The sequence below is a fragment of the Bufo bufo genome, chromosome 1, assembly GCF_905171765.1.
Source record: "Bufo bufo chromosome 1, aBufBuf1.1, whole genome shotgun sequence".
Classification (NCBI taxonomy): Eukaryota; Metazoa; Chordata; class Amphibia; order Anura; family Bufonidae; genus Bufo; species Bufo bufo.
In genome coordinates, this window is record NC_053389.1 from 446786909 (window position 1) to 446809771 (window position 22863).

Genomic DNA, 22863 nt, shown 5'->3' on the forward strand with positions numbered 1-22863 from the left:
ACCGTCAGAACCCACACACTCCCGGCGCCCCACATGCTGCCTCTTCTCCTTCTCCTCTCATTTGTCCTCCGCTCCACCTTTCACCGCACCGTCATCGCATTCAGCTAGCAAAAGGCAGGCTTCCGTGGCCAAAATGTTCGAATGTAAAAAGTTGACGACTCCGGATAACCCTCTTGCCTAACGGCTGACTGCTAGCTTGTCGGAACTGCTAGCCTGCCAACTACTGCCATATAAACTGGTGGACTCAGAGGCCTTTAGAAAATTTGTTGCCATTGGCACACCGCAATGGAAGGTCCCCTTAAGGAAATATTTCTCCCAGAAGGGCAACCCAGAGCTATATGGCCATGTTCAGCGGCAAGTGAATGTATCTCTGGCACACAGTGTCGGTGCCAAGATACATCTAATCACAGACATGTGGTCTAGCAAACACGGCAGGGAAGGTACATAACTTTTACTGCCCACTGGGTGAATCTTCTGACGGCTGTCAAGCATGCAACCTGTGGCACCCGTGTGGGTTTGGTGTTACCGCCACGGATTGCATGCAGGCCTGCCTCTTCTTCTCCTCCTCCTTTTCCACTGCTACCGCCTCTTCCGCTGTACCCCCCCAGCTCCCCAGAACCTATTCGACGTGCCAGGTGAGACGTAGCCATGCTGTGCTGCAGCTGTTGTGCCTGGAAGCCAAGAACCACACCGGTCCTGCACTGCTTTCAGCTCTGCAGTCAAAGGCCGATCAGTGGCTAACCCCGCTCAATTTGACAGTTGGTAAAGTGGTGTGTGTCAACGGTGCCAATCTGCTGAGCGCGCTGAAACATGGCAAAATGACACACAGGACATGCATGGCACACGTCCTGAACTTAGTCGTGCAGCGATTCTTTGCCAAATACCCCGGGGTCCAGGACGTCTTGCGGCAGGCCAGGAAAAACTCTGCCCATTTTAGAAGATCTTACATGGCCATGGCTCACCTTGCTGATGTTCAGCGGCGACACCACCTGCCCGTCAGACGTCTGATTTGTGACAGCCCGATGCGCTGGAACTCCACCTTGTATATGCTTGATAGGCTGCTCCAGCAACGACTACCTGTACGAACTCTGCAGCAGGATAGGTTCTGGGAGCTTGGTTTATTTTCACTGTGCTAGTGGCTGCTCATGCACGACGCATGCAGACTTCTGCGGCCATTTGATGAGATCACCAAACTGGTCAGTCGCAGCCAGGGCACCATCGGTGACATCGTACCTTACGCTTTCTTTCTGGAGCGTGCATTGCGTTGAGTCATTGATCAAGCCTTCGAGGAGCAGGAGCTGGAAGATGAGGAAGTCGCAATGCTGAATGAGTTCCCAGGGGGGCTACTACATCTGAGACAAGTCATCAGGAGTCTAAAAAGGAGTCAGAGGAGGATGGTGGCTGGGAGGAGGAGGAGCAAGAAGAGCAGGCTTTAAACTTTTCGGGGATCCCTGGTGTTGTCCGTGGCTGGGGTGAGGAAACCGAGGACGACATTCTCCTGGGCGATGACCAGGAGCCAGGGCGCTTCCAATTTAGTGCAAATGGGGGCCTTCATACTCCAGTGTTTGAAGAGGGACCCCCGTATCAAAAGCATAAAGGGCAAGGACCAGTACTGGGTGGCAACGTACTTAGACCCCCGGTACAAACACAAAATGGCGGACATGTTACCAGCATCACAGAGGTCTGTCAGAATGCAGCATTTCCAGGCCTTGCTGTAAGAAATGCTGCATTCTGCTGTTGCGGGTGCTGGAAGAGGAATTTCCACCCACAGCGAAACAGGTGCGGGTACCAATCCTAACGCGCCTGCAAGAAGAGGGCAGTTTGAAGATGTGTTGGTCACTTCGAATATGAGATCATTCTTGCAGCCAACCCATCGACAACCGCCCTCCGGATCCAGCATCAGGGAACGCGTAGACAGGTGTCCAACTACATCGGGATAACGGCCAATGTGGACGCTCTGAGAAGCGAGGAACTCTTGGACTACTGGGTGTGCAGGCTTGACCTGTGGCCAGAGCTGGCACAATTTGCCATGGAACTCTTGGCTTGCCCCTCGAGTGTCCTGTCCGAAAGGACGTTCAGGGAGAATAGTGACGGATAAGCGCACTCGCCTAGCTCACGACAGTGTGGACTACCGCACATTTCTAAAAATGAATGAGGCATGGATCTCGGAGGAATTCAACACCTGTGACGAACACGTTTAATTGAATTTCCTCATGCCAGTCCACACATATCCGCCACCACTCAGAACAAAGAATGGTCCCTGTCTTTTGTAAATACAGTGGCAAAAAAGGTCTTTTCTGTCCGGTGAATGCCTAATGTTTGGGGCCTGTACTTCACTGGCCTTCAGTAAAATTGTTATCCAATGACCGTCTAATATACCTCCAGCCACATAATCACTTGATCTTTTCTGTACGGTGAATGCATAATTTTTGGGGCCTGTAATCTAACTGGCCAACAGAAAAAATTGTTATACGGTAACTGCCTAATGTACCTCCAGCCACATAATCACTTATTATTTTCTGTACGGTGAATGCCTAATGTTTGGGGCCTGTACTCCACTGGCCTGCAGTAAAATTGTTATCAACTGACCGTCTAATATACCTTCATCCACATAATCACTTGATCTTTTCTGTACGGTGAATGCCTAATGTTTGGGGCCTGTACTCCACTGGCCTGCAGTAAAATTGATATCCAATGACCATCTAATATACCTCCAGCCACATAATCACTTGATGTTTTCTGTGCGGTGAATGCCTAATGTTTGGGGTCTGTACTCCACTGACCTGCAGTAAAATTTATATCCAATGACCGTCTAATATATCTCCAGCGACATAATCACCTGATGTTTTCTATACGTGAATGCATAATTTTTGGGGCCTGTACTCCACTGGCCTGCAATAAAATTGATATCCTATGAACGTCTAATATACCTGAAGCCACATAATCACTTGATCTTTTCTGTACGGTGTTATAGAAATATTTGTAGTTGAAATCCGCTCGCATCAAACTTTGTGTAAGGAAAGGTAAATCCCTCAACCGCAGTCAGACAAAGGTGTTACCATCTTGAATTCTTGCTGAGCACTCCTTCTTCTCCACAGTCTGCTCACCTTTTATTTAGTCACAGTAACAATAGAAAAGGGGCTGGTCAGTCACCCGACCACTTACTTCATGTAACAAGGATACAGGAAGTGATGACACATGAAGATGAGAAAGTTCAGGTACATGTCAAAGGACAGGGGATCGCATCAACATGGCCGAACAGTGCAATGCACACACCCCATCCCTGTATAAGGAAGGAAGGATGAGTCATGTCCATTGTCTGATCAGCCAGGTGGCCGCCCATCCCCCATCACTGTCAGCATGGACCCCATTCAATACTGCTCAAAGTGACCAGTATCTAGTGAACATCATTCTACTGGCTCTTATAGGTTTGAGATTATCTGCGAGACATTGCTACGGCTATTGTCAGTATACGGTACGAATATATCGACAAGGCAGATATGCATGTCTTAAAAGCAGATATGTATCCAGAAAGGGATAGCGAAACCGCAGCAGAGGTATAATATGTATCTCTCGTTATGCAGACTTCACTTCTCTAATGTGTATAGACATTTACAGGGAAGAATCCCAGTGCATTGCACTTAGTGCTCACATGCCGGCAAACGCCCCCCTACACACTGAGAACACGTCTCCAAGCCCATGAAAAGATTTTCATACTGATTCAACCCAAGTACCCTCTGCTAGAGCGTTCTTCGGTTAAATCCGACACAGAGGGACAGATGACAATCTAGAAAAACACACACACACATCCTAAGATAAAATGTCCGTATAATAAAATTTCCACAACAACGGTGAATGCATAATGTTTGGGGCCTGTACTCCACTGGCCTGCAGTAAAATTGACATAATCACTTGATCTTTTCTGTACGGTGAATGCATAATTTTTGGGGCCTGTAATCTAACTGGCCAACAGTAAAATTGTTATACAGTGACCGCCTAATGTACCTCCAGCCACATAATCACTTGTTCTTTTCTGTACAATGAATGCCTAATGTTTGGGGCCTATACTCCATTGGCCTGCAGTAAAATTGATATCCATTGACCATCTAATATACAGTCAGGTCCATAAATATTGGGACATCGACACAATTCTAAAATTTTTGGCTCTATACACCACCACAATGGATTTGAAATGAAACAAACAAGATGTGCTTTACCTGCAGACTGTCAGCTTTAATTTGAGGGTATTTACATCCAAATCAGGTGAACGGTGCAGGAATTTCAACTTTGTTTCATTTCAAATCCATTGTGGTGGTGTATAGATCCAAAAATGTTACAATTGCGTAGATGTCCCAATATTTATGGACCTGACTGTACCTTCAGCCACAAAATCACTTGATGTTTTCTGTACGGTGAATGCATAATTTTTGGGGCATGTACTCCACTGGCCTGCAATAAAATTGATATCCAATGACAGTCTAATATACCTGCAGCCACATAATCACTTGATCTTTTCTGTCCGGTGAATGCCTAATGTTTGGGGCCTGTACTCCACTGGCCTGCAGTAAAATTGATATTTAATGAACGTCTAATATACCTCCAGCCACATAATCACTTGATCTTTTCTGTACGGTGAATGCATAATTTTTGGGGCCTGTAATCTAATTGGCCAACAGTAAAATTGTTATACAGTGACGACTAATGTACCTCCAGCCACATAATCTCTTGTTCTTTTCTGTACGGTGAATGCATCATTTTTGGGGCATGTACTCTACTGGCCTGCAATAAAATTGATATCCAATGACCGTCTAATATATCTCCAGCCACCTAATCACTTGATCTTTTCTGTATGGTGAATGCCTAATTGTTGGGGCCTCGGAGGAATTCAACACCTGTGACAACCACGTGTTATTGAATTTCACCTATTATCATTTGGGGTTTATCCAAGAGGGGGGATTTTGCTAGCCATGTTTTTAACAATTTTATATTTTTAGTTCTTTTAAACATATGTATTTGACATATATTTGTATTGGCCTACAGTAAAATTGTTATCCAATGACCGTCTAATATACCTCCAGCCACATAATCACTTGATCTTTTCTGTCCGGTGAATGCCTAATTTATAGGGCCTGTACTTCCGTGGCCTAAAATAAAAATTTTCTCGGCTCCAGCAAGGCATATTTTTGAGAATTTCCCTCTAAGAAGCATAAAAATGGATTAAAATACATTTTTTTTGTGAGATTTTTTGTCATTGATCCCCCTCTAGTATGTCACTGTCCATGTTGTGGGACTATTTGTGCACGTCTAGTATTTGGTGGCTGCAAATATGACCTGAAGGTTTTCCAGGTTCGCCTACCATTAAAGTGATTGGGGCCCGCTGCGAACATTTGATCGCGTTTGCGAACTGTCCCGGCCGATGTTCGTCCATCATTACAGATTAGTTAATAGATGGGGAACCAGGGCCGGCCCCAGGTTCATGTGGGCCCCCTTGTGGCATTTTGCATAACAAACGCGGCAATAAAACTGCATGTATTATAGATGTTACCAAACACAATAGACAGAACACGCTACAGAGCGGATATATGTGAATCAATCCTTATGCCCCTACTTTTTCTAATCGACCCAGTGTTTCAATCCTTCAGGTCTACTCACAGTATTCCGTTTTTACTGTACACCCTCTAAAGATAAACAGACAGATGTTGAATATGAAAATAAATATCAATATGAATGCTGATAGCACTATGCTGCTGCCTGCCCCTGTGCCCCCAATGCACAATAAATATCAATACGATGATATTTTAATTTGGGGCAGGCGGCAGCAGATTACTATCAGCAGTTCAGCAGCATCATATTTGCACAGGCAGCGTGCAGCAGAATCAGATTACTTTAAGGCTGCGTTCACACGAGCGTGTCCGGATTAGTTCCGGATGCGTCCCGGTGTGTTGCGGCAAACCCGCGCGAGTAGGAATGCAATTGCAGTCAGTTTTGACTGCGATTGCGTTCCGATGTTCAGTTTTTATCGTGCGTGTGCAATGTGTTTTGCACGCGCGTGATAAAAAACCGACTGTGGTACCCAGACCCAAACTTCTTCACAGAAGTTCAGGTTTGGGTTCGGTGTTGTGTAGATGTTATTATTTTCCCTTATAACATGGTTATAAGGGAAAATAATAGCATTCTGAAAACAGAATGCTTAGTAGGTGATCAGTTGAGGGTTAAAAAAAATAAAAAAAATTAACTCACCTTCTCCGTTTGTTCGCGTAAGTCCCGGTCTCTTCTTTACTTCCCAAAAGATGAACTATGGGCTAAAGGACCTTTGGTGACGTCAGATCACATGCTCCAATCACATGGTCCATCACCGCGGTGATGGACCATGTGATCTTACGTCACCAAAGGTCCTTTAGCCCATAGTTCATCTTTTGGGAAGAAAGAGACCGGGACTTACGCGAACAAACGGAGAAGGTGAGTTAATTTTTTTTATTTTTTTTAACCCTCAACTGATCACTTACTATGCATTCTGTTTTCAGAATGCTATTATTTTCCCTTATAACCATGTTATAAGGGAAAATAATACAGTGAATAGACTGTCACCTAGCAACCATGCGTGAAAATCGCACAGCATCCGCACTTGCTTGCGGATGCTTGCGATTTTCACGCAACCCCATTCACTTCTATGGGGCCTGCGTTGCGTGAAAAACGCAGAATATAGAGCATGCTGCGATTTTCACGCAACGCACAAGTGACGCGTGAAAATCACCGCTCATCTGAACAGCCCCATAGAAATGAATGGGTCAGGATTCAGTGCGGGTGAACGCAGCCTAATACCTGCACTTGGTTGTCTGCACACCCAGCTCCTGCCTGTCATTATTGGTTACCAGAAGACAGTACTAGAAGAGACTAGAAGAGCAGAGAACTACAAGGCTCAGCATGTCCCACCTGTCACTGATTACCAGAGAACAGTACTGGTGGATAGTATAGCAGAGAACTACCAGGCTCCAGGCTGGACATGCTGAGCCTTGTAGTTCTCTGCTATACTATCTACCAGTAGTGTCCTCTGGTAATCAGTAATGACAGGCTGGACATACTGAGCCTTGTATGGTGGGCCATTTATATGGATACACCTTAATAAAATGGGAATGGTTGGTGATATTAACTTCCTGTTTGTGGCACATTAGTATATGTGAGGGGGAAACTTTTCAAGATGGGTGGTGACCATGGCGGCCATTTTGAATCCAACTTTTGTTTTTTCAATAGGAAGAGGGTCATGTGACACATCAAACTTATTGGGAATTTCACAAGAAAAACAATGGTGTTTTAACGTAACTTTATTCTTTCATGAGTTATTTACAAGTTTCTGACCACTTATAAAATGTGTTCAATGTGCTGCCCATTGTGTTGGATTGTCAATGCAACCCTCTTCTCCCACTCTTCACACACTGATAGCAACACCGCAGGAGAAATGCTAGCACAGGCTTCCAGTATCCGTAGTTTCAGGTGCTGCACATCTCGTATCTTCACAGCATAGACAATTGCCTTCAGATGACCCCAAAGATAAAAGTCTAAGGGAGTCAGATCGGGAGACCTTGGGGGCCATTCAACTGGCCCACGACGACCAATTCACTTTCCAGGAAACTGTTCATCTAGGAATGCTCGGACCTGACACCCATAATGTGGTGGTGCACCATCTTGCTGGAAAAACTCAGGGAAAGTGCCAGCTTCAGTGCATGAAGAGGGAAACACATCATCATGTAGCAATTTCGCATATCCAGTGGCCTTGAGGTTTCCATTGATGAAGAATGGCCCCACTATACCACACCATACCATCAATTTTTTTGTTCCAACAGTCTTGGAGGGATCTATCCAATGTGGGTTAGTGTCAGACCAATAGCGGTGGTTTTGTTTGTTAACTTCACCATTCACATAAAAGTTTGCCTCATCACTGAACAAAATCTTTTGCGTAAACTGAGGGTCCTGTTCCAATTTTTGTTTTGCCCATTCTGCAAATTCAGTGCGCCGATCTGGGTCATCCTCGTTGAGAGGCTGCAGTAGCTGGAGTTTGTAAGGGTGCCATTTGTGAGTAGCTAATATCCGCCGAAGGAATGTGTTCGACTAATGCCACTCTCCAGTGACATGCGGCGAGTGCTACGCTGTGGGCTCTTGCTGAATGAAGCTAGGACAGCCACTGATGTTTCTTCATTAGAGACAGATTTCATGCGTCCACATTTTGGCAAATCCAACACTGAACCAGTTTCACGAAACTTAGCAAGCAGTTTGCTAACTGTAGCATGGGAGATGGGTGGTCTCGTAGGGTGTCTTGCATTGAAATCTGCTGCAATGACCCGGTTACTGCGTTCACCAGACATCAACACAATTTCTATCCGCTCCTCACGTGTTTACCTCGGCGACATGTCAATGGCTGTAAACAAAGAGAAACTTGTAAATAACTCATGAAAGAATAAAGTTACGTTAAAACCAAGCACACCATTGTTTTTTGTGTGAAATTCCCAATAAGTTTGATGTGTCACATGACCCTCTTCCTATTGAAAAAACAAAAGTTGGATTCAAAATGTCCGACTTCACCACCCATCTTGAAAAGTTTCCCCCCTCACATATACTAATGTGCCATAAACAGGAAGTTAATATCACCAACCATTCCCATTTTATTAAGGTGTATCCATATAAATGGCCCACCCTGTAGTTCTCTGAGAGAACTACAAGGCTCAGCATGTCCAGCCAGCCTGTCATTATTGGTTACAAGAGGACAGTACTGGGAAGGAATATAAGGGCAGAGAACTATAAGGCTCAGCAAGGAGAGAACTACAAGTCTGTCTGAAACCAGTTGCCCACCACTTACTTCCCTCACAGCACAGCTCCGCCACACACACACTGCTAAGCCCCGCCCCCTCATATGACTGGTCACCTGATCATAATAAAACTCCTGGCTTCTTCGCTGTCTCCTGCTGATAACCTCCGCCTCTGCCTTGATCGGTCCTCGATATGTAATCTGTGACTTGTAAATTACTGCTGATCCCACCCCACCAGTACAGTACAGGCTATACTCACACGCGGACACTCCACCAGCCTGGACGTCCCGAACAGTGACATCATGCGCAGGCAGGGCAGTGGCAGTATGTCAAGGCCGGGTGATGTTTAAAGGCGCCACGGCAGCCGGCAATTTTGAAGTGAGGAAACAAGTGGGCCCTGGCACTTGCCCAGGTATGCCGGCCCTGTGGGGAACCCACTAAATCTCCACTATAACCGCACCCCCTTTCACCTCTCCCTTCTAACCTTCCCAATGCACAGACACCATCCGTGCGGCTGCCGCGACGGGTCCAGACTCATTCAACTTTAATGGGCCCGTGATCTGGCTGCACCGCAAAAAAATAGAACAAGTTCAATTTTTTTTTGCAGTGCGGAGGCACGGACAGAAACACCACGAAAGCACTCTGTAGAGCTTCTGTGGGGTTCCGTGCCTCCGTTCCGCACCGCAGCTCCGGATGGCGGACCCATTCAAGTGAATGGGTCCTCATCTGTGATGTGCGGAGCACACGGCGATGCCCGCGTATTGCCAGCCGTGTGCATGAGGCCTAAGGCTACCTTCCCACATGGCAGGTCTACATGGCAGGTCTAAATTTCTGCAGCTGAAAATCAGTTCCATTCATATTAATGGGGTTGCTTAGATGGGAAGCACATGGATTTCTGCAACCCCCGTTTAGGTGAATAGAACTCCAGTAGTTTTCACTCCAAGTGCACAGACTGCCATAGGATGCACCTAATTTGTAATGAAGCGTGCATAAAACACTCTTCTTTCAGAATCTTAACCTATTCAGGTTTTGGATGTAGTTTTTGAAATCAAAATAGTAACTTATGTCCATACTTGCTAACTCTCCTGGAACGTCTAGGAGACTCCCAGAAACAGGGGAGACCTTCCAGCCAAGTTGGCAAATCTGCAGGAACCAGCATGAAGGCTGCTTCCTCCTGTATAGCCCAAAAAAAGTACATACATATGGGTCCGCGCTAGACTCCAATGGCGAGTGTCTCACAAACAAGAAGTATTTCCGGAGATTTCACAGCTTTACCGATGCATTCCCAGTGTAAGGTCTCGATACCCACCAGCAAAGCGATTTCCTTCAAGAGGAACAAATCATAGTGCAATACCCGAATCTTTTGTTAAAAGTATGATTTATTCTACTCACAATAAAATGACTTGCATAGAGCATGTAAAATAGCCCGACCCGGGTTTCGCCTTCGCTTCGTCTGGGGCGTCACAATCTGATCCGCCCGAACTTTGATTATATGAACTCAGGGTTCCTATGTAATTTCCGGTTTCCCGAATACAAGTTAATATACAATCACATAATATTCTCGTATATAAAATAGAATACATAAAAATCACTTAAATTGTCGGTGGGCGGGCCGGCGCCAGTTTCAAATGATAGCAGCGCACCTCTCCTCCTCCTTTTGTGTCCGGAGCCCGAGGAAAGAAGAGCGCTGCCTGCACCTGTCGGATCTGTGCCCCGGCACCCATCCTTGCCCCCAGGACCCGATCTGTGCCCCTGTACCCCCATCTTTAGCACCAGGTAATTAGGGAAAGTATAGGGAAAGGTTGGGCTAGGCAGGGAAATAAAAGGGAAAGTTAGTGGTAAAAAAAAAGTTTTGTTGCATCACCCTAAGTAGGGTGTCTGGGGTCCACAGCACAGCTGTGTGACCCTAGACCCCCCAGGGGTGCTGCTGCTTGCCCCCCCACAACTTTTTTGGGGCGCAGGCTGACTGACTGTGGCCGGCACTCTTAGCGTCCGGCCACTGTCGCACACCCCACAGCTGATCAACTTCGGATGGTTTTGAATTTTTTTAAAACCTTTTTATCACATTTTCCCCCTTTTTTTAGTTAGTTTTTTTTTTTTCTGTTAGTTTTAGGGATAAGACCGCGAACACCTGTGCCCCCACACACGCCAAATAAAGATTTACACACGCGCACATACACACGCAGACACACACTCCCCTATGGCCCACCGGACGTTCTCGGCCGAGGAGGCATACACCCAGCTTGCCTCCGACTCCGAGAGTCCCAGTGAGGACAAGGATGACCCCACTTTCCTGTTGTCATCCGCGTCCTCCTCATCATCTAGCGATAATGATGAGCCCCCAAGGCGGCGGAGCAAGGGGATCACCATGCTAGGGACCCTGTGGCCCACACTAGTACGAGCAGCTCTGGGGCTCGAATTTGTTTCCCGGCCCACCAGTTAAATCCACCGGAGCACCCTGCCGGTGAACCTATCTGGTGTAGCCCAGAGCGATACGAGCCTGTGATTCCTGATTTTGTAGGCCAATCAGGAATCCAGATTTCCACAGTGGGCTACACTGAATATAACTTTTATTTGTCATTTTTTCAGTGACCCACTGGTAAATCTGATGGTGGAGCAGACGAACCTGTACGCCCAACAGTTCATGCTCAACACCCGGGCTCCTTTTTGGCCAGGCCCGGTGGCTGGACGCCGGTCAGTGCAGCCGAAATGAGGACATTTTGGGGCCTCGTGCTGCATATGGTCCTGGTCAAGAAACCTAGTGTCAGGCATTACTGGAGTGGGGACGTCCTCTACCAGGCCCCACTTTACAGTACGGCCATGACACGCTCCCGGTTTGAGGCCATCCGGAAATGTCTGCATTATTCCGATAATGCAGCATGTCCCCCCCAAGGTGATCCTGCCTATGACCGTCTGTATAAGGCCGGTCATCGATCATTTTGGGGACAAATTTGTACAGGCCTATGTACCTGGAAGGGAGGTCGCGGTTGATGAGTCTCTCATTGCGTTCAAGTGGAGACTCATTTTCCGCCAGTATGTGCCCTCCAAGCGGGCGAGGTATGGCGTGAAGCTATACAAACTTTGTGAGAGTACCTCAGGGTACACTTACAAGTTTCGTGTATATGAGGGGCGAGATTCCCTTATTCAACCCCCAGAATGTCCCCCCACTCTGGGTGTTAGCGGGAAACTTGTGTGGGACCTTATGTACCCACTAGGGTTGTCCCGATACCGATACTAGTATCGGTATCGGGACCGATTCCGAGTTTTCTCGGCGGTACTCAGCCGCCGATACCCCGCCCCGATACATAAATAGAATACTTTTTTTTTTTCCCGCAATGAATATTTTTGCGGCCCGGCAAAGATGCAGCATCGGGAGAGAGGAGGGGCTGGAGTCCGTAACTATGGGCGGGGCCCGGTGCAGTCACTGTACTCTTACACCGGGCCCCGCCGCTCACCAAAGTATTTATAAACGTGAATCCTTATCCTGTTATTAAGTTGAACTAACGCTGCCCTCTCCCATGTTCCCATGTTCCCCTGTATCCCCCTGTAAGCTTCAATAGCAGGCAGAGCAGACGGCAGCAGTAACGTCACTCACTGACGTAGAGCGCCTGCTCCGCCCACTTTATGAATGAAGCAGGCGGAGCAGACGCGCGACGTCAGTGAGTGACGTTACTGGTGCCGTCCGCTCTGCCTGCTATGGAAGCTTAAGTAAGTGCTGTGGGGATACAGGGGGATACAGGGGAACATGGGAGAGCGCAGCGTTAGTTCAACTTAATAACAGGATAAGGATTCACGTTTATAAATACTTCGGTGAGCGGCGGGGCCCGGTGTATTGGGGGACACTGTTATGAGGGGGATCTGTGGATGACATATAGCAGTGTCATCCACAGATCCTCCCCATAACAGTTCCATCCACAGATCCCCTATAACAGCACCATCCACAGATCCCCCACCAAATAACAATGCCATCCTCAGATCCCCCCACCCCATAACAATGCCATCCACAGATATCCCACCCCATAGCAGTACCATCCACAGATCCCCATAACAGTGCCATCCACAAGTCCCCATAACAGTGCCATCCACAGATCCCCCATAACAGTGCCATCCACAGATCCCCCATAACAGTGCCATCCACAGATCCCCATAACAGTGCCATCCACAGATCCCCCATAACAGTGCCATCCACAGATCCCCCATAACAGTGCCATCCACAGATCCCCCATAACAGTGCCATCCACAGATCCCCATAACAGTGCCATCCACAGATCCCCCATAACAGTGCCATCCACAGATCCCCCATAACAGCGCCATCCACAGATCCCCCATAACAGTGCCATCCACAGATCCCCCATAACACTGCCATCCACAGATTCCCCATAACAGTGCCATCCACAGGTCCCCCATAACAGTGCCATCCACAGGTCCCCCATAACAGTGCCATCCACAGATCCCCCACATGACAGTGCGTCATCCACAGATCCACAGATCCCCCAAAACGGTCACATGACATTTAAAAAAAGTATCGGTATTCGGTATCGGTGACTACTTGAAAAAAAGTATCGGTACTTGTACTCGGTCCTAAAAAAGTGGTATCGGGACAACCCTAGTACCCACTGCTAGATAAGGGTTACCACCTTTTACGTGGATAACTTTAATACTAGTATCCCCTTGTTCCAGTCCCTTGCCGCCAGATCCACGTCCACTTATGGGACCGTGCGGAAAAAACAACGCGGCCTCCCTGCCCACCCCCTCCAAGTACCTATCCCCAGGGGTGCAACCCGTGCCCTTACCAGTGAAAACCTGTTGCTGGTCAGATATAAGGACAAGAGGGATGTCCTTGTACTGTCCACAATTCATGGTAACGGCATCACCCCTGTCCCTGTGCGAGGTACCACGGCAACGGTCCTCAAGCCCGATTGTATCGTCGACTACAATCGGTATATGGGAGGAGTTGATCTCTCTGATCAAGTCCTCAAGCCATATAACGCCATGCGCAAAACCCGGGCATGGTACAAAAAAGTTGCGGTCTACTTGGTGCAGGTTGCCTTGTACAACTCCTTTGTACTATCCCGAAGCGCTGGCAAACCAGGGACATTCCTTCAGTTCTATGAGGCAGTCCTCAAGGCCCTGATCTTTTCAGACCGGGAAAGAGCAGGCCGGAGTACCCCGGGAACTGGAGGCGCCCGGATCGTCCCTGGCCAACACTTTCCAGGTGTGGTCCCCCATACTGGAAAGAAGGGACGAACCCAAAAAAAAGTGCAGAGTGTGTCGCAGGAGGGGGATACGGAAGGACACCACTACTCAGTGCAACACATGCCCCGATCATCCGGGCCTTTGCATTGACGGTTGCTTCAGGGAGTATCACACTTCCATGGAGTACTAAATTTATATCCCAATTTAGCCACTGACATCGGATAAAAAAAACTAGTTCTCAGACAAAAAGTATATAAATTAGGTATCGCTGCGTCGGTAATAATCTCCTCTATAAAAATACCCCATGACCTAACCCCCCAGATTAACACGGTCCAAAAAAAAAAAAGGTGCAGAAAAAGAACTTTGTCACCTTACACAACAAAAATTTTAATAGCAAGCGATCAAAAAGTCCAATAGCCCCCAAAATAGTGCCAATAAAACCATCCTCTTATCCCGCAAAAAATGAGCCCCTACATAAGATAATTTTTTTTGTATCAAAAAGGATAATATAGTCTAAAACCTAAATAATTGTAAAAAAAAGTAGACTTATTAGGTATCGCCGCGTCCATAAGAATCTCCTCTATAAAAATACCCCATGACCTAACCCCCCAGATCAACACAGTAAAAAAAAAAAAAAAAAAAACGGTGCCAAAACAGCTATGTTTGGCACTTTTCCATTTCAATCCGTTTTTTACGGTAACAAAGCAAGGGTTAACAACCAAACAAAACTTAATATTTATTACCCTGATACTGCAGTTTACAGCAACGCCACATTTGTGGTCGTAAACTGCTGTATCACTAAAAGGCAGGGCGCAAAAGGAAAGGACCGACATGGTTTCTGGAAGGCCGATTTTGATGGCCTTTTTTATTGACACCATGTCCCTTTTGAAGCCCCCCTGATGCCCCCCTAGAGTAAAAACTCCACAAAAGTGACCCATCTAAGAAACTACACCCCTCAAGGTATTCAAAACTGATTTTACAAACTTTTTTTAACCCTTTAGGTGTTCCTCAACAGTTAATGGCAAATGGAGATGAAATTTCAGAATTTCAGTTTTTGGTAACCTTGCCTCACAAAAATGTAATATAGAGCAACCAAAAATCATATGTACCCTAAAAATAATCCCAACAAAACCGCCACCTTATCCCATAGTTTCCAAAATGGGGTCACTTTTAGGGAGTTTCTACTCCAGGGGTGCATCAGGGGGGTTGAAACAGGACACAGTGTAAATAAACCGGTCCATAAAAATCAGCCCTCCAAAAACCAAATGGCGCACCTTTCCCTCTACGCCCCGCTGTGTGGCCGTACAGTAGTGTACGGCCACATATGGGGTGTTTCTGTAAACGGCAGAGTCAGGGCAATAAAGATACAGTCTTGTTTGGCTTTTAACCCTTGCTTTGTTGATGGAAAAAATGAGTTAAAATTGAAAATTAGGCAAAAAAATTAAATTTTCAAATTTCATCCCCATTTGCCAATAACTCTTGTGCAACACCTGAAGGGTTAACGACGTTTGTAAAATCAGTTTTGAATATCTTGAGGGGTGTAGTTTCTTAGATGGGGTCACTTTTAGGGAGTTTCTACTCCAAGGGTGCATCAGGAGGGTTGAAACAGGACACGGTGTAAATAAACCGGTCCATAAAAATCAGCCCTCCAAAAACCAAACGGCGCACCTTTCCCTCTACGCCCCGCTGTGTGGTCGTAAAGTAGTGTATGGCCACATATGGGGTGTTTCTGTAAACGGCAGAGTCAGGGCAATAAAGATACAGTCTTGTTTGGCTGTTAACCCTTGCTTTGTTAGTGGGAAAAAATGGGTTAAAATGGAAAATTAGGCAAAAATAGAAAATTTTCAAATTTCATCCCCATTTGCCAATAACTCTTGTGCAACACCTAAAGGGTTAACAAAGTTAGTAAAATCAGTTTTGAATACCTTGAGGGGTGTAGTTTCTAGAATTGGGTCATTTTGGGTGGTTTCTATTATATAAGCCTCACAAAGTGACTTCAGACCTGAACTGGTCCCTAAAAATTGGGTTTTTGAAAATTTCTGAAAAATTTCAAGATTTGCTTCCAAACTTCTAAGCCTTGTAACATCCCCAAAATATTAAATATTATTCCCAAAATGATGCAAACATGAAGTAGACATATGGGGAATGTAAAGTAATAACTATGTTTGGAGTTATTACTATGTATTATAGAAGTAGAGAAATTGGAACTTGGAAATTAGCAATTTTTTTCAAATTTTTGGTAAATTTGGTATTTTTTATAAATAAAAGTGATTTTTTTTTTTACTTCATTTTACCAGTGTCATGAAGTACAATATGTGACGAAAAAACATTCTCAGAATGGCCTGGATAAGTCAAAGCGTTTTAAAGTTATCACCACTTGAAGTGACACTGGTCAGATTTGCAAAAAATGGCCTGGTCCTTAAGGTGAAATAAGGCTGTGTCCTTAAGGAGTTAAAATACATACATATATGAAGGATATGGAAACTTCTACTCTACCTTAAAACACCTAATACATTCCCATTACCTTAAAGAGGACCTTTCACCGATTCTTACCCTATGAACTAACTATACAGATAGGTAGAGCGGCACCCGGGGATCTCTCTGCACTTACTATTATCCCCGGGCGCCGCTCCGTTCTCCTGCTATGTCCTCCGGTATCTCCGTTCCCTAAGTTATGGTAGGCGGAGTCTGCCCTAGCGCTGGCCAATCGCACTGCAGAGCTCACAGCCTGGGAGAAAATAACCTCCCAGGCTGTGAGCTCTGCGCTGCGATTGGCCAGCGCTAGGGCAGACTCCGCCTACCATAACTTAGGGACTGGTATCTCCGCCTACTATAACTTAGTGAGCGGAGATACCGGAGGGCATAGCAGGAGAACGGAGCGGCGCCCGGGGATAATAGTAAGTGCAGTGAGATCCCCGGGTGCCGCTCTACCTATCTGTATAGTTAGTTCATAGGGTAAGAATCGGTGAAAGGTCCTCTTTAAATCCTCTACTATCCCACCTTATACCATTCAGAGGAGCGGCTTATGAGTATTAAAGGTCTCTTGAATAATAATGTTATTTTAATCCATACTGACTGCTTTCACGTCCCATTCGATATTGAGGCCTTTGGGTTGTAGGGTGTTAAGTTCATAAGAAGCACAATGGATCTATGAACCTAACACCCTACAACCCAAAGGCCTCAATATCGAATGGGACGTGAAAGCAGTCAGTATGGATTAAAATAACATTATTATTCAAGAGACCTTTAATACTCATAAGCCGCTCCTCTGAATGGTATAAGGTGGGATAGTAGAGGATTAAGGCCTCACGCACACGGCCGAGAGCGGTCCGTGGTAATCCGGCCGGGATTCCTTCTGACAGCAGGAGTGCGCGGCGTCATTGGTTGCTATGACGCCGTGCGCTTCATGCCGCCGCTGCTGTACAGTGACGCACTCGTATAGATCATACCAGTGTATCACTGTACAGCAGCGTATCAAGTAGTGTATCTATTGTCACATTTTCCCCATAGAATATGATGATTACTTTCTGGAGCATGGGAACTGGGTGCAAAAACCTCAGTCACATACACTGTTGATATTAAAAGCACCGACAGTATAACAAGCCATACCAAAATCCTGACTGTGTGAACAGGCCACATTAGAGGGGCTTTGTGTAGATACAAGTTGTCCATGGCTGGTGAATCCAAATAAAGTTGCAATCTTTTCTCTTCTGTATAACATCCCCCCATACCATACAGATACTACTGGCTGGAATCCAGACCCCTGTCACAGACACCCCACTCCCGACCAGCCATGGGTTAGTGAAGTCAGCAGCGCGCGCTCCCGCCCTCTCCCGGAGCGCGCACGCAGTTAGGACTACTGCGCGGGAGGCAGTTGCAGAGTCCGGTGACGTCACTGCGCTCGCCCCGAACCTGGCTATGAGTAGGGGAGGCGGGGGACGAGAGCGGCTGAGAGGTGAGGATGTGGGCTATACGGGGCTCGGGGGCAACAGGTTGAGTGTTGTGGCTGTGTTTCCTCACGTCACTGTCGGCTCAGGCAGTGACTGGAGTACGGGCTGTAGGTACGGTTTGGCGGGACGTTTGAAAGTTTCAAGTTTTGTTAAGTGGAAGATGGTGGCGCCCAGTCACAGGCACAACAAGCTAACGGCGCCTGGAGGGACACGTGACCCCCAGAACGGTTTGTTGTGGTGACCGCGCTGCCTGCTCTTCCTCTAGTAACGCCGGGCACTCAGGTGACCCTTCCTGGCAGTGCCGGGTCTTTGTATCCCAAGAGTAAATGACGAACTTTACAAAGGAATGAAGTACTGTCAGTCATAGAGAGCGGGAGGGACCTGTCACTTGTCATCCGTATGCTGTCACAGCACCTGACAAGTGCTCATCACTCCTTGTGTGGTACAGGGTCAAACAGGAATAGGAATTCATTAATATATCAGGGATGCATGAGTTTTTTTGGTCTGAGGGCCACATCGTTACATTGCTCTATTTTCTACAGAATGCACACGTCTGGAGTCTGTGTTTTGCGGATCCTCAATTTGCGGTTGTGTGCATGAGTCCTTATAATTACCTGCTGCCTGCCGTCTCCATCTTCTGGTCCCTGCGCTGTTTACATCTGCCTGGCTGTGGCCACAAGCAGCACGTCTCTGCGGAAGCCAGTCATTGGCTGGAGCGGTGCATGTGACCATGTCCATAGCCAGCCGGAGGTAAACAGCAGGGACTGGGAGATGAGGGCAGAGCGGCGAGGAGCAGGTAAGTATAAATCTTCTATTTCAGGGGCCATGCTGAAGGAAATTGTTAAAATATCATTTTTACTGTAAAAAAAAAAAAAAACTGAGACGTGGCGACATTTCCTTCCATCCTGCCTCCTATTCATAAATGAGCGCTTTCCTTCACTGCAGAGGACAGCACTCACTGTTTATTACTGCCTCCTGCCCCCCCAGTTACAGACCCCGTGCAATAACCAGTAAGGGCGGGTTCACATTAGGGTTCTTTCGGGTATCGAATTTTAGATATCCAATCGATACTTTTGTCTGGTATCGACCTCGATACTGGGATTTTCCTTTTTTCAATACTAGGCTTAGCTTTTGCACAGTCCAGTATCAGAGAACATGGAGCGCACTGCTCTCAGCGCGCTCCATGTTCTCCTCAGCAGCACAGGGGAGAAGGAAGCAGTCTCTCCCTCCCCCCTGTGCCTCTGCTGCCAATGAGGAGAGTGGGGCGGGCGCACTGCGCCACCAATCAAAGTAAATGTTTAATACAAATCCAGGAGGCGGGTGCTGGCGGGGAGCTGCGATCAGTGGCAGTTAACCCCTCAGGTGCCACACCCGCCTCCTGTATTAAATGTTAATAATCATTGGTGGTGCAGTGCACCCTCGCCCCCCCTCCCATCAACCCCTTTAGTATTAAAATGATCGGTGGCACAGTGCGACCCCTCCCCCCCCACCCTTCAGTATTAAAATCATTGGTGGCAGTGGCCACAGGGTCCCCTCCCCTCTATGGTGGCAGTGGCAGCTTCTGATTGGATCCCCAGCAGTGTAATCCTGGGGCTCTGATCGTACTTAAAGGGATTCTGTCACCAGGTTTCACCCCCTCCAGATAAAAATATGGTTATGTTCAGGGAGCTTTAACCATTCCTAATGTGGTCTTATAAATCTAATCTGTAGGCTCATTTTGCTAAAAATACGCTATTACTGACCTGTCAATCAACAGAATAAGGTGCCCAAGGGGATGTAAATGGCTCCAAGCTGCCGCCCGCACCCGCTGCCGTTCGTGCCCAGCGCCGCCTCATAATCTTCTGTGACGTCTCCTGCTCTCCCTCTCTCCCCCCTCCTCCCCCTAGAGTCCTTGGCTGTCAGTAATGTGAGCCTGCACGCTGCGTGCTCCGTCTATCAACAGATAGACGGACCATGCTTAGCAACCCTATTTTAAGAACAGGTAAAAGTAGGCATGACAGGGAACAAAAATGTGGAATTAAGGGGGAATTGAATGCACAGTGAAAATTTGAAATAGGGACAGCAAGGTGATATTAATCACCACAATCCAATACTAAAAAAAAAAAAATATACGACAGTTATCCCTTAAATGTCTGCCACAATCACCATCATAATTAGGAAAGTAGTAGTTGGCATCATTATCAATTTCTAACAACTATAATTACATGTCATGTCACTAATCTCCATCTGTATTGTCTAGACCAGTGGTCGGCAAGCCGCGGCTCGCGAGCCACATGCGGCTCTTTACACACTTTAATGCGGCTCTTCTGCAGGGCTCCAGATGCCATTAGCGACTGGACCCGCCGCCGCAGCTCTGCTCAATACAGCGGCGCGGCACAGGAGATGATCGTTCTCAGCAGCGCAGGAGGAGTCTCTCCCTCCCCCCTGTGCTGCTGCTGTCCCCGCTGCTGCCAATAAGAAGAGAGACAGGAGGAGGAGGGGAGGGGCTGTGGCCACTGCGCCACCAATGAAGAAAACTGACCTGTTAATACAAATACAGGAGGCGGGTGCCGGAATCAAATAGCCGGCACCCGACCTCTGTGACAGGGAGCTGCGATCCGCTGCAGTTGAGTTAACCCTTCAGGTGCGGTACCTGAGGGGTTAACTGCCGCTGATCGCAGCTCCCTGTCACAAAGGTCGGGTGCCGGCTATTTGATTCCGGCACCCGCCTCCTGTATTTGTATAAGAAACGTTGGTGGCACAGTGCCCCCCCCCCCCCCCCAGTATAATAAACGTTGGTGGCACAGTGCCCCCCCCCCAGTATAATAAACGTTGGTGGCACAGTGCGCCACCCCCCCCCCCCCCCCCCAGTATAATAAACGTTGGTGGCACAGTGGGAAGTGCCAATGAGGGTTAAAAATAATAAAAGAAAATTAACTCACCTCCTCCAGTTGATCAGGTAGCTGCCGGTCTCCTGTTCTTACTTCTTTCTAGTTTCTTCAGGACCTGTGGTGACGTCACTGAGCTCATCACATGGCCCATTACCATGGTGATGGATCATGTGATGAGCACAGTGATGTCACCACAGGTCCTGCGTCCTGAAGAAACTAGAAAGAAGTAAGAACAGGAGACGATCAATTGGAGGAGGTGAGTTAATTATTTTTTTATTTTTTAACCCTCATTGGCACTGCCCACTGCGCCACCAATGTTTATTATATTGAGGGGGGGCGCACTGCGCCACCAATGTTTATTATATTGGGGTGATGGGGGGGCGCACTGCGCCACCAATGTTTATTATACTGGGGTGTTGGGGGGGCGCACTGCGCCACCAATGTTTATTATATTGGGGTGATGGGGGGGGGGGGGGCGCACTGCGCCACCAATGTTTATTATATGATGGGGGGGCGCACTGCGCCACCAATGTTTATTATACTGGGGTGTTGGGGGGGCGCACTGCGCCACCAATGTTTATTATATTGGGGTGATGGGGGGGGGGGGCGCACTGCGCCACCAATGTTTATTATATTGAGGGGGGCGCACTGCACCACCAATGTTTATTATATTGGGGTGATGGGGGGGGCGCACTGCGCCACCAATGTTTATTATATTGACCTTGTACTAAGCATTCTGTATTCAGAATGCTATTATTTTCCCTTATAACCATGTTATAAGGGAAAATAATACAGTGAATAGACTTTCATCCTAGGAACCATGCGTGAAAATCGCACTTGCTTGCTATTTTCACACAGCCCCATTAACTTCTATGGGGCCTGCGTTGTGCGAAAAACGCACAACAGAGCATGCTGCGATTTTCACGCAACGCACAAGTGATGTGTGAAAATCACCGCTCATGTGCACAGCCCCATAGAAGTGAATGGGTCCGGATTTAGTGCGGGTGCATTCCAGTATTTTGAATGCCGGATCCAGCACTAATACATTCCTATGGGGAAAAATGCCGGAGCCGGCATTCAGGCAAATCTTCATTTTTTTTCGCCGGAGATAAAACTGTAGCATGCTACGGTTTTATCTTTTGCCTGATCAGTCAAAATGACTGAACTGAAGACATCCTGATGCATCCTGAACGGATTACTCTCCATTCAGAATGCATGGGGATAAAACTGATCAGTTATTTTCCGGTATAGAGCCCCTGTGACGGAACTCAGTGCCGGAAATGAAAAACGCTAAGGCCTCTTTCACACTTGCGTTGTTGGGATCCGGCATGCACTTCCGTTGCCGGAGGTGCCTGCCGGATCCGTAACAACGCAAGTGTACTGAAAGCATTTGAAGACGGAACCGTCTTCCAAATGCTTTCATTGTTACTATGGCACCCAGGACGCTATTAAAGTCCTGGTTGCCATAGTAGGAGCGGGGAGCGGGGGAGCGGTATACTTACAGTCCGTGCGGCTCCCCGGGCGCTCCAGAATGACGTCAGAGCGCCCCATGCGCATGGATGACGTGATCCATGTGATCACGTGATCCATGCGCTTGGGGCGCCCTGACGTCACTCTGGAGCGCCCGGGGAGCCGCACGGACGGTAAGTATGCTGCTTCCCTGCTCCCCGCTACACTTACCATGGCTGTCAGGACTTTAGCGTCCCGGCAGCCATGGTAACTATTCAGAAAAAGCTAAACGTCGGGTCCGGCAATGCGCCGAAACGACGTTTAGCTTAAGGCCGGATCCGGATCAATGCCTTTCAATGGGCATTGATCCCGGATCCGGCCTTGCGGCAAGTCTTCAGGATTTTTGGCTGGAGCAAAAAGCGCAGCATGCTGCGGTATTTTCTCCGGCCAAAAAACGTTCCGTACCGGAACTGAAGACATCCTGATGCATCCTGAACGGATTACTCTCCATTCAGAATGCATTAGGATAATCCTGATCAGTATTCTTCCGGCATAGAGTCCCGACGACGGAACTCTATGCCGGAAGACAATAACGCA

General features: G+C 47.4%; 1 protein-coding gene across 2 annotated transcripts in view; it reads left to right on the forward strand.

Annotated features, from left to right (window-relative positions):
• Window positions 1–17894: 17894 nt before the first annotated feature.
• Window positions 17895–22863, forward strand: part of NEDD1 (NEDD1 gamma-tubulin ring complex targeting factor) — a 108266-nt gene continuing 103297 nt past the window's right edge. Inside the window, exon 1 of one of the 2 annotated variants that reach the window (XM_040408238.1) lies at window positions 17895–17952. In XM_040408238.1, the coding sequence (XP_040264172.1) occupies window positions 17916–17952 (37 nt within the window). In that variant the 5' untranslated portion in view covers window positions 17895–17915. Of the gene's footprint in view, window positions 17953–18248; window positions 18270–22863 lie in introns of those variants that run through there. The other variant, XM_040408247.1, reaches the window with a different exon arrangement.